Source organism: Sorex araneus, chromosome 2 (genome assembly GCF_027595985.1).
Source record: "Sorex araneus isolate mSorAra2 chromosome 2, mSorAra2.pri, whole genome shotgun sequence".
In the NCBI taxonomy this organism is placed as follows: Eukaryota; Metazoa; Chordata; class Mammalia; order Eulipotyphla; family Soricidae; genus Sorex; species Sorex araneus.
This window is the reverse complement of record NC_073303.1, coordinates 210,367,286-210,381,646: the sequence shown is the minus strand read 5'-3', so window position 1 is coordinate 210,381,646 and position 14,361 is coordinate 210,367,286. Positions and strand designations below refer to the sequence as shown.

Genomic DNA, 14,361 nt, shown 5'->3' with positions numbered 1-14,361 from the left:
GAAACTTGGTGGCACAAAAATTATTCCAGTCAACTGAGTGGAAATGACAGAGACTAATACAAAGTTATGTCTTCTAGGGAGATGTGTGTTTGGAATGTCACCAATGGATGGTGTGTGGACAAAACCACACTTCCTTATAGGCATTCTGCAATCTGTGTGAGTATCTTCACTGCCTGAAAAACATTCTGAATTCTGGTGTTTTTTTCTGTAGGATTTTCTATGCTATACATTTCAAGAAATGTCTTTGGTGAATTTTTCTTTCCCCTGAAATTATTATTATTTTTTAAATCAATTAGAGCTACATCAGATATTCCATACCTTGGCAGTGTTCTTTTTAAAAAAAGTTATTATTCAACCATATTTATCCTGATTCATTCCGCTCTGCATCTATCTTAGAAAGATAGGCTCTGAAAGACGGGCCTTTTATTATTCCTTTGTTGCACTTATAAATATACTCAGACTCAATTTTAGTGACGTGCTGTTTTATAAAATTGTTTTCAACTTTAACATTTTTTTGGATGATTCTACTCTTAAGTTCTGCATTTCTTATTTATGAAAAGAGTAAAAGACATAGCTAGAGCCATTGAAATCATTTCCCAATATTGCAAAGCGGATCTTAATTTCTGGTACAATGGCTTTAAGTATCTATGTGGGCTAGTGGCATGATTCCAGTGGGACTGGCAGATAAGTTAGAGTTCACTAATGGCTTTTAGCATTGATGACTTGCATTGAAGCATTCACTGTCTGCTTTCTGGGACCAGAACCAGTATGGTGAGAGAACTCACCAAGAGTATGATATATTAATTAATCTTTAGTTGAAGCTAATCTCAAATGTCCTTGGCCCAAGAATTCTTCAAATATTTCTTAAAACACTTTTATTTTATCTTAACCTGAGAAGTATTTCTAGGAAAAGGAACCTGGATTTTTATTTTTTTTGTTTTAATTGAATTTAACATAACACTTCCATAATAATATACTTGGAGCCTTTCATGATTTGTAATAAAATGTTTTCTCCAAAAGAGATTTCTTTCTGATCAAATACAAATGAAGTGCAAAAACCAATACATTAGGGGCTGGAGTGATAGCATAGTGGGTAGGGCGTTTGCCTTGCACGCGGCCGACCCGGGTTCAAATCCCAGCATCCCATATGGTCCCCTGAGCACCGCCAGGAGTAATTCCTGAGTGTAGAGCCAGGAGTAACCCCTGTGCATCGCCAGGTGTGACCCCCCCCCCAAAAAAAAAACAATACATTAGAAGTATGGCATAATTGAACTGAAATAAATGTTAGTAGGTTTTCAGTAAAATATCTTAATTGAATGGAAGATAAATTAAAAAACAGAGAAGGCTTCATTTATAGTAAAAATTATGTTACTTGCTGGAGACGATTAATTTTTGCTTTTCATTCTACTTGCATAGTATTACCACTGCTCTTTCCGGATGACGGGAGAAGGCTGGCTTCTCTGTTGTGGAGAGTATCAAGATGTTCTTATCATTGATGCCAAAACCTTAGCGGTTGTTCACAATTTCACATCATCTCAGTCTTCAGATTGGATCAGCTGCATGTGCATTGTTCACTCCATGAGAATTCAAGGTAATCCTTGGCTGTATTATAGCACCAAGAGATTGCCTATCAAAATATCACTTTGCACTGTTGGTTAAATTATTAGGCTAGGGTTCAGAATGCTTCTTTACATATGCCTCTTTTGGGGGCTGGAGCGATAGCAACAGTGGGTAGGGCATTGCATGTGGCCCACCCAGGTTCGATTCCTCCACCCCTCTTGGAGAGCCCAGCAAGCTACCGAGAGTATCCCGCCTGCACGGCAGAGCCTGGCAAGCTCCCCGTGGTGTATTCGATATGCCAAAGACAGTAATGACAAATCTCGCCATGGAGACGTTACTGGTGCCTGCTTGAGCAAATCCATGAACAACGGGAGGACAGTGCTACCTCTTTTTTTAAAAAGTCAAATCAGGAATTAGTGAGGGTATCCAGGTGAATGCTTCAGATCCTTGGGTAGTGAGTGAGAGATTAAGATGAAGAGGATGAAGGAAGCTGCATCCCCATGACCTACTTTTGCTCAGGCCGTTTTAAGCACGGCAAGCAGCAGGCATTTGTTTTCAAGCAGCAGGACTCTCACAGCTATGTCTTTTGGATGGAGGAATAAGATAATTCAGTTTCTGGACTGGGTACAGAATGTAATGTAATGACTATGAACATTTCTCTGAAACTCAAAAGAAGCAGGATCGCCAGTGGCAATGGGATGGCGGTGCTCGTGGCACTCCCCTTTGGCCTGCAGATGATGTTAGAATTTTAAAGCAACATATAACATCATCTAAAACATAAAGTGTTCATTTAAGAAGTGTGACTTTTCAACCTCCATGACCCTGCAACGTCCTTGAATAATTATGAAATGATTTTTTTTTTCTCACTCATGGGAGTGGTCTGCTGACCTGTGCATTCTGTTGTTTCTGCAGAGGATTCTCTGCTGGTGGTCTCCGTCGCTGGTGAACTCAAGGCCTGGGACCTCTCCTCCTCTATCAACAGCATTCAGGTTGGTTGTTGAGGTCCTAATCTGTTGTCCCTCCAGGTTCAAGCGTGTTTGTTGAAACTGGTTAAATTAGAAGGGCATTGCATGCCCACTGGTGCAAGAACAAATATTGGGCTGGAGAGATCGTGCACAGGTGAGGTACTTGCCGTGCCTGCAGCCAGCTCAGCTGATAACCTGACCTCAAGCACCACTGGGAGTAACTCCTGAGCACAGAGCCAGGAATAAACCCTGAGCACTGCTGGGTATTCCCCATCACACACTTCACCAAAAAAAAAAATAAATAAAAAGAAAAAGAAAATAAAAAATAATACAGATGTATAGATTGTATTTCATCCTGTACTTCTCTCAGCCTCCTTCCTAGTGGTAGCCATGTATTGGACTTGAATTATATTTTTCCTGTGCACTGTAGCACTGTCTGTAGCACTGTCGTCGTCCTGTTGCTTACCGATTTGCTCGAGTGGGCACCAGTAACGTCTCCATTGTGAGACTTGTTGTGACTGTTTTTGGTATCTCGAATATGTCCTGGGGAGCTTGCCAAGCTCTGCTGTGTGGGTGGGATACTCTCGGTAGCTTGCCAGGATCTCCGAGAAGGACAGAGGAATCAAACCCAGGTCGGCTTCGTGCAAGGCAAACGCCCTCCTGGCTGTGGTATCGCTCCAGTTCATCCTTCCTGTGCATATAGAAAAAAAAATTAATTAAAAAATTTTTTGCACCTTCTCTAAACATAGATGTCCTGTGCTGGGAGTCGAACCTGGGTCAGTTGCATGGAAGGCAAGCACCTTGACGTCTAACCTGGTGACATTCTTAAGTTAAAGCAAAAATTAGAGAAGACCTATCAGTCCCTCTGTTCTGGGGTGTGTGTGGTGGGAGGGAGATAACTCGGGCAGCTGGGGGACAGATGTCCTGCTACTTAGCATGAGAAGGCCGTCCAGAGAGCTGCCATTGTGTTTGTGCTGATAACAACATTGTTTCGGCTGCCCCAGGGTGCTCTGAGACCTCCTGAGGGAGAGGTTTGGTCCGAGGAAAACACTCCCAGCCTTATCAGAAAGTAACTGAGATACAAGATTTTGTATGTTTTTTTTTTTGGGGGGGGGTGGGGGTGGGAGTGGGGTAGGGGGGATGGGCACTCATATCTTTTCAAAGTATTTTGTTTCTTTCTTTCTGCTATTAAAATCTTTCAGTTATATCAGCTTGTAAAAAGTCCTTTCCTTTTTTAAAAAAATCTTTCTGTCACATTTGAGAATCAGTCATTCATTGGTTTCTGTCTTTCCTCGGAGTGCCCAGCGTAGTACCCCCAGACTCATCTTGAGTGATTTTATATCATGAATCCAAATGAATATCTGTTCACTTTTTCTTTGGACAAGTATCATCTTAGTTCAGAAAACTTAAAGGGAAACTGAGGCGGTTGGTCTCTTTATATGAACAACGTGGTTTACTTCAGATGTGCTAGGAATAAGTCTTCTCAGAGAGCGGTATACAAACCACTCACGGCTGGTATTAAAATACTTCATTCCTTTTGAAGGAAAAGCAAGATGTCTATGAAAAGGAATCCAAGTTTCTTGACGCCCAGAACTGCCGGACAATACGATTTTGCACATACACAGAGAGACTTCTGTTGGTGGTATTTTCTAAGTGTTGGAAGGTATTACAAAAATAGCACTGAGTATGAGTCTTCTGCATCTGCTTTGGTGTTTTTGATTTGTTTCCTTGTTCAGATTAACAGTGGTCCTTTCTGAGGTTTCTTTTTTCTGTTTTGTTACTTTTTAGTAAATATTGTTTTTCTTGTGACTCTATGGACATGTGCAAGGAGGAAAAAGCTGTGTTTGCATCAGTTGGTAGCACCCTTTTGATTCTTTATATACCTGTCTCACTTAACAAAAGTACATATTGTCTTATTTATAGGTCATTGATATATTTTCAAAGGTAAAAATTTATGACCTAAGAACAGACTTCTGCTGTATAAACTTCATGTAATGTCTTACATGATGTTACAGGATTATATTACAGAATAATATTAATTATAATGTATACATATATGCACATAACTATATTACATAATTGTAATAATTATATTCACTATCACTATCATTCTGTTGCTCATTGATTTTTCTCCAGCGGGCACCAGTAACGTCTCCGATAGTGAGACTTGTTACTGTTTTTGGCATATCAAATACACCATGGGTAGCTTCGCCAGGCTCTGCTGAATGATTATATTACAAATTATATTATATTACAAATTATATTACAAAATGTTAAGTGGAACTGTGGAACTGTCCGTATGAATAGAAAAAAAGAGAGATTTAGGGGATTTCTCATTTTCTTTGTTTCCTTGGACACATTCTGGAATGATAAGGAGTTATTCACTGAAATTCTCCCTAGAACAAATAGAAAGCTCAGTACTAGTTAAACATTATGTTGATACTGAATTTGGGGGGGGCTGGTTATAAAGACCTATTATTTTATTGCATTTGTACTATTTTCTAAACATTCTCAGTAAGCATAATGTACCTCTCACCGTGTTGATATACTGTACGTTCTTGTTAACATGTGTCATTCATTTTGTATTTTAGGTTTATGATTATTGTGATTTTACCCTTCTGTGGACTGAGGTTAGCAGAAGTGGACAGTTCTTCGCTGGTGGCGAGGTGCTTGCGGCTCACAGAATCATCATCTGGACAGAAGACGGCCAGAGTCATATCTATCAGCTGCTGAACAGGTGGGCTCAGATGGGAGCAGCGTACAAAACACTCAGGTAGAAAATGAACTTTGGGAGGTTTATTATGGAAAAATCCCTGCATGCGGCCCATGATCAAAAACCAGAACAAAACAACTTTGGCACTGGAAGATTTACTCGGGGCTTGCTAGGCTCGGGCCTTTGTATAAACCAGCAGGGGATGGAGGAATGAGATTAACCATGTATAACTTGTACAGCTGGTGTTGGGTTTTCAAAAAGTCACTTGTAATTATTAACCCAACAATTTCTAGCCCGAGTTGAGAAACTTGAATGGTACCACGCGGCTTTTGAAAGGGAGAGGGAGGAAACGTGAATAAAGAAATTCAAAGTTCTAAACTTGGCTTTTTATTTTTTTTGCCACGCAGTGGGCTTTCAAAAAGCATATACCCTGCTGATGGAAGAGTGGCCACGGAGACCATTTATCCTCATTTACTGTGCTCTACTTCTGTGCAGGAAAATAAGGTAATGCCAGAACGGAGTGACTGCCTCAAAGCTGTTTCACTCCATTTCTCAGATAAGTGTTGCTTTGTCTGTAGCAGAGACAGACTTCAAAAAAATGGAACAACTGGATCACATCAATTGGATAACGGGAAAATCAAATCTAATTGTTTATGGAGACTAAACACAAAGTTTTTCTTTAAAAAAAAACTCTTATTTTATAAAGTATGGGTAATTAAACAATACATGTTTGTTCTTCTAAAAGGATACAAGTCAAACAAGGGGGAATGAACATTTCCAGTTTTACCACAATAAAGCCTCATCATGAATACTTTGGATGTTAGGTGTTTACTCATTCTAATGGGGAATTTTATAAGTATTTGAAAAGTTGTGAAAATAGTACAGTGGTCACTATATACTCTTAGCTCCATCAAATGTCAGAAATTTACTGTTTTTTTCCCTTTCTATCTTACACAACATATACATTCTATCTTACACACACATACATACATCACCTTTTGGTAGTTTGATATAGTAATATTAACATTTTGACATATATATTTCATCTTCTTGAACTTTTATAAAAGAATTTATATTCTGTTGTTTAAAAAACTGAATCATAATCCAGATAATTTTCCTATTGACCTAGCTATTCTTCTGAACATATTCTTTGTTAAAATTAATATGACTGATTTCTGGAAGAGAGTGGGGAAATTATTGTGAGCCTTTGCTAAACTGAATTATTGTCTTTGATGTGGTGTGAAGTCTGGAAATTCAAGAAATTATTTTATTTTAGTAGTTTTAGCCAAAGTGTGTCCTTTAATCTCTTGGAGTACTAAATCCAAGATATTAAATCACCTGATTATCAAAAACTTAGTTCATGATGAATGGAGGTTTGAATTGTTAAGGAGTCAGTCAAAGAAGCATGCTACTTTTTTACAGATTTAACACTGCAATGGTAGTTTGCTTAATTCTATTGTCTGACAGGACATACTGTAGTTTGGCAATTTTCCTTTAGCATATTTGTAAAATTTGGAGGTACACTTTAGAATTATGGCATTGAACACTTTTTCTAAAGTTTTATGTGGGCACTAATAGAGCCTGGATGATAAAATCAATATTTTGGTATACTGGGGCATTTTTAGTTGTTTTTTTATAATAGATATTTTCTTTTGGGGGACCAGAATGATAGTACAGTGGGCAGGGCGTTTGCCTTGCATGTGGCTGACCCAGGTTCTATCCTCAGCATCCCATATGGTTCCCCAAGCACTGCCAGGAGTAATTCCTGGGTGCAGAGCCAAGAGTAACCCCTGAACATCACTGGGTATGACGCAAAAAGCAAAAACAAACAAACAAACAAAAATTTCCTTTTTTGAACCAGAATGCATTTATATATATATATATTTTTTTATTTTTTTTTTGGGGGGTCACACCTGGTGATGCACAGGGGTTACTCCTGGCTCTTCACTCAGGAATTACCCCTGGCAGTGCTCAGGGGACCATATGGGATGCTGGGATTAGAACCGGGGTCGGCCTCGTGCAAGGCAAACGCCCTACCCCCTGTGCTATCGCTCCAGCCCCAAGAATGCATTTTTATAAAGCACAGTTTGCCCTAAAAGCTGAATATAAATAATGATTTTTAGAAGCTACTATTCTACTGAAAATATGAATGCTGTAACTTAACTAATAAGAAAAGGTACAACAATTTAAAATAATCTTAAAATTGCTAGTTGTATCAGCAGCTACCTTGCTTTACTCTTCAAAAGGTGAAGTCATTGATGTATAGTTCTTTGGTCAGTAATTCTTATTTTGACAACCATGATTGTTTCTATACATTAATGGTGAGCAGCACTTTGTGAAATCAGATTGTGAAGTCAGAATGAAATAATCTAAAACTGAAAAACTATTGGCCTACCCAGTTGCCTTTCAGCCAAGAAATTAAAGAGAGACGTTATTCTTTATATTCAGAGCGTCGCCACTATCTCTACAACACGTAGGACTCGTCCATCTGTCTTGCCCTGAAGCAGTAAGGAAGGTAGACTGATATGTCAGGCTGCATTTGATAGACACAGTGAGCTTAGAGAAGGCTGCTCTGGAAACCCCAGGTATTGACTGGACTCATTTCTTAAAGAATGAGAGCATAGAATTAAATATCAGTTTGTGATAGGACTGGAGCAATAGTACAGCAGGTAGGGTGTTTGCCTTGCACACGGCCAACCTGGGTTTGATTCCTGCTTCCCTCTCGGAGAGCCTGGCAAGCTACCGAGAGTATCCTGCCCGCACGGCAGAACCTGGCAAGTTACCCGTGGCAGATTCGATATGCCAAAAGCAGTCACAATAGGTTTCACAATGGAGACGTTACTGGTGCCCACTCGAGCAAAATCAATGATCAACAGAACGACAGTGCATTGCTACAGCTTGATACTATCATGTTCTCAGAGTTACCATTTACCATGCTGAGAACAAGCTATTAGGAGGATTCCCACTTCCTTTTCCAGAAGCTCTGTGAGACTCTGTAGCTTGTATATCACAGCTGATGGGTAGAGGCCCATGTGCTTTCTGTCAAGGTGAGGAACTGGGTTTCCCATGGCCCCGGTGAAACTACAGGACTATGCTAGGAACAGCCTGAGCATTAAGGATGAGAAACTTGGTGCAGAGCTGAAAGCGATGATAATATGTTCATTTTTCTCGAATTCTTCTAATTGTCAAACATTTATTGACTTATTTGCATGATGCCCTCCATCACCAGTAATTCTATTTTGAAACTAATATTTAGGGAGAATAACGTCCAGGATTTGAATCCAGTCAGTGTGACCCCGGTGTCTGAGAATGGATCTTTAGAGTGAACGTCTCAGTTGTTCTGAGAAGAAAATAATGGGAGTGGCTAATATTTATTGAACATGGACCAAGAGCTTGGCACCATTCTAATCAGTTACCTTCATCAACTCATTAATCCTGACAGTAATCCCTTAGAGTAGTTGCTGTGATTAGCCTTCTTTCAGTTAGGGAAAATGAGACACAAAGAAGTAAAGTAAATTGCCTAAATCAAGTAATTGGTTCTTTTAATAGAGTTAATATGTGCTGAAACCAGGATTTGAATCCAGGAAGTTAGCTCAAGGGAATTCACTCTTATTGACCATTTTATTATCTCTTGGAAATATACTCCCTGTGATGGGCACTGGGTTCTATGATAAAAAAAAAAAAAAAAAAAAAAGGACTCAAATAGTCCAGAGTGTAGGATGCTTGAATTGCAACTGGTCTACCTGGATTTGACCCGGGCACCCCTTGCGATCCCTAAGCCCTGCCTGAGCAGGAATTATTCCTGAATTATTCCCGAGCACCCCCAGGAGTGATCCTTGAGTACAGAGCCAGGAGTGAGCTCTGAACACCTCTGGGTGTAGCCCCCAAGCAAAACAAAACAAAAACGAATAAAACAACTCAGAACCATCAGGGATTTACAGGCGAATGGCAGAACTCCTTGAGAGGGGATTGCGGGGATTCAAGATCTTTTTAGTAAACGAGTCTGAATGCAGAAGGGGGAGCAGAAAAGAAGGTGAGGACAGAGGGTGAAGCAACAGGACCCCAGACAGTGGAGGCCATGCCCTGACCTAGAGGAGGAGACACCTGCATCAACTCACCCCGCTCTGGACGGTCCGTTCCAAACCCACATTTCGAAGGAATCAAACAGGTTAGGGCTGGAGCGATAGCACAGCGGGGAGGGCGTTCACCTTTCACGCCACCGACCTGGCTTCGATTCCTCCGCCCCTCTCAGAGAGCACGGTAAGCTACCAAGAGTATCTCGCCCACATGGCAGTGCCTGGCAAGCTCCCCGTGGCGTATTTGATATGCCAAAAACAGTCACAACAAGTCTCACAATGGAGACGTTTCTGGTGCCCGCTCGAGCAAATCAATGAGCATCAGGATGACAGTGACAAACAGGTTAATTATTAACTCACCAAAAGCTGAGAGAATGGGAACTAATTTCACCCCATTTTATCAGTATCATTTCTGACATCCATAAAAACATTGGCTCTCGTGTCATTTTCACTACTGCAGTGCTCTCCCTCCATCCCCTCCCCTCCTTTTGTCTCCTCTTCCCTCCTCCTCTCCCCTCCTCTCTGTTTATTTATCTAGGTATTTACATTTGTTTTGCAGGTCACACCCAGTAGTACTCAGGGCTTACTCCTGGCTCTCTACTCAGGAATGTCTGGTGGTATCCAGGGAAGCATGTGGGATGCTGGGGATCGAACCTGGGTTGCTGAACTCAGTCTTTGCCCAGCGATCACTGGAGGTGGAGGCCTTGGTTTCTTTAATTCTAGCACCCACACCTGGCTTTCTTCTTAGCATGATATTTTTGTTTTTGTTTTGTTTTGGGGCCACATCTAGTTGAGCTCAGGGTTTACTCCTATTTCTGCTCAGGGGTCATTCCAGAGGAAACACATGGAGTGCCAGGTATAGAATTCTTGTGGGCTGCATGCAAGCCAGCACCTTACCATCTATACTCTCTCTTTTGTCCCCGATATGATTTTGTATGTCATCTAAATATGCTTGATTTTTGCTCTTCCACACGGAATTGTGTTGATTCCTTATGTATCGATTCTGCCTCAGGAATTGCACTCTGATCACTCTATCACTGTATCACTGTCATCCCTTTGCTCATTGATTTGCTCAAGCAGGCACCAGTAATGTCTCCATTGTGAAACTTGTTACTGTTTTTTGGCATGTCGAATATGCCACGGGTAACTTGCCAGGGTCTGCCGAACAGGCGAGATACTCTCAATAGCTTGCCAGGCTCTCTCTTCGAGAGAAGAGGAGGAATCAAACCTGGGTCGGCTATGTGCAAGGCAAACGCCCTACCTGCTGTGCTATTGCTTGCACTCTGGTACCAGGAAGAATCTAGAGTCATTCACAAATGAAAACTATCTCCAATATACTCATGCCCAGGGTTAATGATCTCAGTAAAATGATGTGATCTATATGCTTATATATATTTATAACATATACCATGTGTACTTAATAATTTTAGATATGCACGTCTTATAATAGATACTAAACGTGAAATATATGAGCCAGGGACCAATTTGTCTTTTCTTTTTAAAAAATATTTGTTGGGCGGGTGGAGTCTGCACCTGGCAATGTTCAGGGATTACCTCTGACTTTGCACACAGGAATTAATCCTGGTGGTATTCAGGGGACCCTGTGGGATGCCACTGATTGAAGGAGAGTCGTCTGCATGGAAGGCAAACACCCAGTACTTGCTGTGCTCTCGCTGTTATTATTTCTTTTGTTTAAGCAATGTTCTCTGCAACTGAGTTTCACAGTAGTTTTTGCATTCATGCTTATAGTATATGAAATTACTGTCCCTCCACCATTCTAGAGAGGTCAAGAGTCCTAGTGTCATCCCTAGTCTGCCTTTTCTGCCTTCCCCACCAACACTCGGTAACATCAGTTCTAAATTCACTCAAAACTCCAAGACTTGTCATTAAATGCCATCAGTTTCCTTGTTTTGTATCTTTTTTAGCCACGTATAACTGAGGTGCCCGGTGTCTGTGGCTCATTTTTCCTTTGTAGCCACTTGGGAAATTTGAGGTCAAGTATATTAAAAAATCAAGAAAAAAGTTGTCAACAGAAAAGAAGGATTACACGAATAGACAAAGCCACCATGCAAATATTCTTGTTGCTGTTTTAACTGAGAATTGAAAAATGAAGGGTTCGTAAAGAATTCAGGACTCCTTGGTGTCCATTAGTGTTTCCATCCAAGTAGGAGATCTTTTGTCATAATTACGGGCCCCAGAGTCTGTGGCTTTCAGTCTCTTTACTTGAAGGCTACTCATCAGGGCAATGAGAACACTAGGAGTAGCGACTTCACAGGATTATCGAGAGGATTATTTGACTGAATAGCTGGAAAGTCCCGCAATAAATGAAATATACAGAACACGTTCTAAGGATTAGATAATCTCATTAATGCTAGTCATATTGCCTCCTTTTATAAACACGTTTTTGGTCTTAATAGATGTTTAATTTACTTAAAATTTGAAGCACTGGCAGATAGATGGGAATTTCCTAGTTTAACTCTGTGACCTTGTTTGCATGTCAAAATAGGGGCTATCCCTCCATAAAAAACCAACTGATTGTTTTGTTTGAACTTATTCCCAAATCAGAGTCTTCCCTTTGTTATGGGCTACATGAATGAAAGGAAAGAGCCTTTTTATAAGGTACTTTTCTCTGGAGAAGTATCAGGAAGAATTACTTTGTGGCATATCCCTGATGTTCCCGTCTCTAAGTTTGATGGCTCTCCTGGAGGTAAGATCATTTTCATTTCTATTCATGTGTCTTCTAGGAATTAGTTTGTAATCGATTCAGTGTTCTATTCAGCTGGATAACAATGGACAGCAAACGGGAACAATTTTCTGTATGATTGTCTGTTGTCCACTGTACACATCCATTGAAAATTTAGGTATGACTTTGATGCTAATAAGTCTTATACAACAACGAAATCGATATAATTCAAATTAGAATCATTGGGATCATTTTCGTGTGTAATGTTTTATTAAAATAAAACGAATGCTGATCCCTTCTTGATATATATATATATGTATATATATATATTTTTTTGCTAAGGTCAAGGGTAGTATCTGTTTTAATTAGTTGAATATCTGGTTGGTGTATGTATCCTATTTGGAAACTGGTGATACAATGGAAGGTTGGTCTCTTTACTCTATGTGTTCATGTGGTTCTGTAGTACCTATATGAGTATTGCACTTTGTAAGTGGTGAACTTGGGGGCTGGAGAGAGACTACAGAGTGCAGGGTGCTTGTATTGTGGGCGACTAAATTGTGTTCAGTCCCCAGCACCCCGGGCCCCACCAGGATTGATCTCTGAGTGCAGAGCCAGCAGTAAGCCCTGAGCATAGCTAGGTCTCTTCCCAACCCCCCACAAAGGGTAAGGGAGGGAATGAAATGATTGCTAGGAACATGGATATGGATAAGTTGAAGTACCCTATTTATTTTTTTAAAAAATTTTGTACCCATATCCTGAATTCTTCTTCAACTAATTTCTCTATTGAGATTATTACAGGTGCCTGGAACCTTGAACTTCCAGTAAGAATAAAATTGTTTACTAATTTTTTTAAAGTGTGGATATGGGGCTTAGAAATACTCTTGGTGATACTCAGCCTGGTGCCGGGCTGGGAATGGGGACTGCGCTCAGGCCTGGCAGTGCCCAGGGACCATGGTCTGCATTTGGTGTCTCGGGGCCTTGTATCTGTAAGGCCTGTGCCATCTGGCAACTAAAACATTTGACAGTTTGAGTTACTAGATACTTTATAATTTGCTTATTTTCATTTTTCTTAGAAGATCAAACAGAAATCATCCAAGTAAACATTATCGTGGAGAACTTTCACACTGAGGCCCTGTGTTACAAACTGGGAGCCGTGGCTAATGTGGTTCATGTGAATAACGATGTCTCCTGATTCCCAAATCAGTGCTTATCTTTGTCAACTCTCTTCTCTAGTACAGCACTAGAGTTGCACTTCTTTTTCTTTTCATTTTATTTTCTTTTTCTTTCTCCTCTTTTTTTGCTTTTTTGGGCCAGACCCTACAATACTCAAGGGTAACTCCTGACTCTGCATAGGGATCACTCCTGCCGGTGCTCAGGGGATCATATGGAATGTCGAGGATGAAAAACAGGATGGTGTAAGCCTAGTGTCCTGCCTCCTATACTTCGCTCCAGCACCAGCAATAACTGCATTTCTCTGCTCTCATTTTTTTTAAAAAATTAATTTTATTTCTATAAAGTTTTTTACAATAATTTGTTGCATTTAATAACCCAACACCAATCCACCACCATTATTACACCTACCCACCACCATATTTGGAATGTTTCCACCCCAGATCCCAAACCCTGCCCCAAAGCAGGACCTAAATAATTTATTTTGTATTGCTTGTTATAAATAATCCACTAAAGATGGTCCAAAAAAATGTCCTTAGAGGAAAGTATGCGAAGGTTGTTGTATTTCACCCTGGAACCAAAAGCCCTTGTATAAGGAATTGTTGTGGGGTCATGAATATGGCTGCATGCTCCAGGGATTCTAAAATTTTAAAAATGGTTACACTTGATCTTAGCCAAAAGTTGACAGCTGAAGTTAATTTAATTAATTTTTTTTTTAACTAGGTGGTGACTTTGGGGTCCAGAGGCATCTTTATGGTGTATTGTTCTGTATTGCTCTCTTCTGAGAGATTTATTTCTGAGTGTCTGGACCGTGGTCGTTAAATGGTGCCAGGGGCAGATCCTGGGCGTGACTGCCAGGCTACACAGGGAGACATGGGGGTTGATCGCCCATACCCGACACCTTGCGAACCTGGAGATTTCAGTCACAAGTCCCTCATACCTGGGTTTTTCAGCAGATTCACTCATGGGTCAGGCCCTGCTCTCATTTTAATTAGTCATCACATTCACTAGTATACCTTTGAGTCTACCTCATTTCCAAATTAGCACTGTAGCACTGTTGTCCCATAGTTCATCGATTTGCTTGAGTGGGTACCAGTAACATCTGGATACGACACGGGTAGCTTGCCAGGCTCTGCCGTGCGGGCGGGATACTCTCGGTAGCTTGCCGGGCTCTCTGAGAGGGGTGGAGGAATC

The 14,361-nt window shown here is 40.6% G+C and overlaps 1 protein-coding gene across 1 annotated transcript in view; it reads left to right on the top strand.

Annotated features, from left to right (window-relative positions):
• The window catches only part of WDR72 (WD repeat domain 72), a 214,124-nt gene that overhangs the window by 14,253 nt on the left and 185,510 nt on the right, over nt 1-14,361 (top strand). The window contains exons 3-9 of the mRNA XM_055128942.1: nt 78-156; nt 1,417-1,591; nt 2,473-2,549; nt 4,069-4,188; nt 5,117-5,262; nt 5,646-5,742; nt 11,880-12,021. Coding sequence (XP_054984917.1) covers nt 78-156; nt 1,417-1,591; nt 2,473-2,549; nt 4,069-4,188; nt 5,117-5,262; nt 5,646-5,742; nt 11,880-12,021 — 836 coding nt within the window. The remainder of the gene's footprint in view (nt 1-77; nt 157-1,416; nt 1,592-2,472; nt 2,550-4,068; nt 4,189-5,116; nt 5,263-5,645; nt 5,743-11,879; nt 12,022-14,361) is intronic.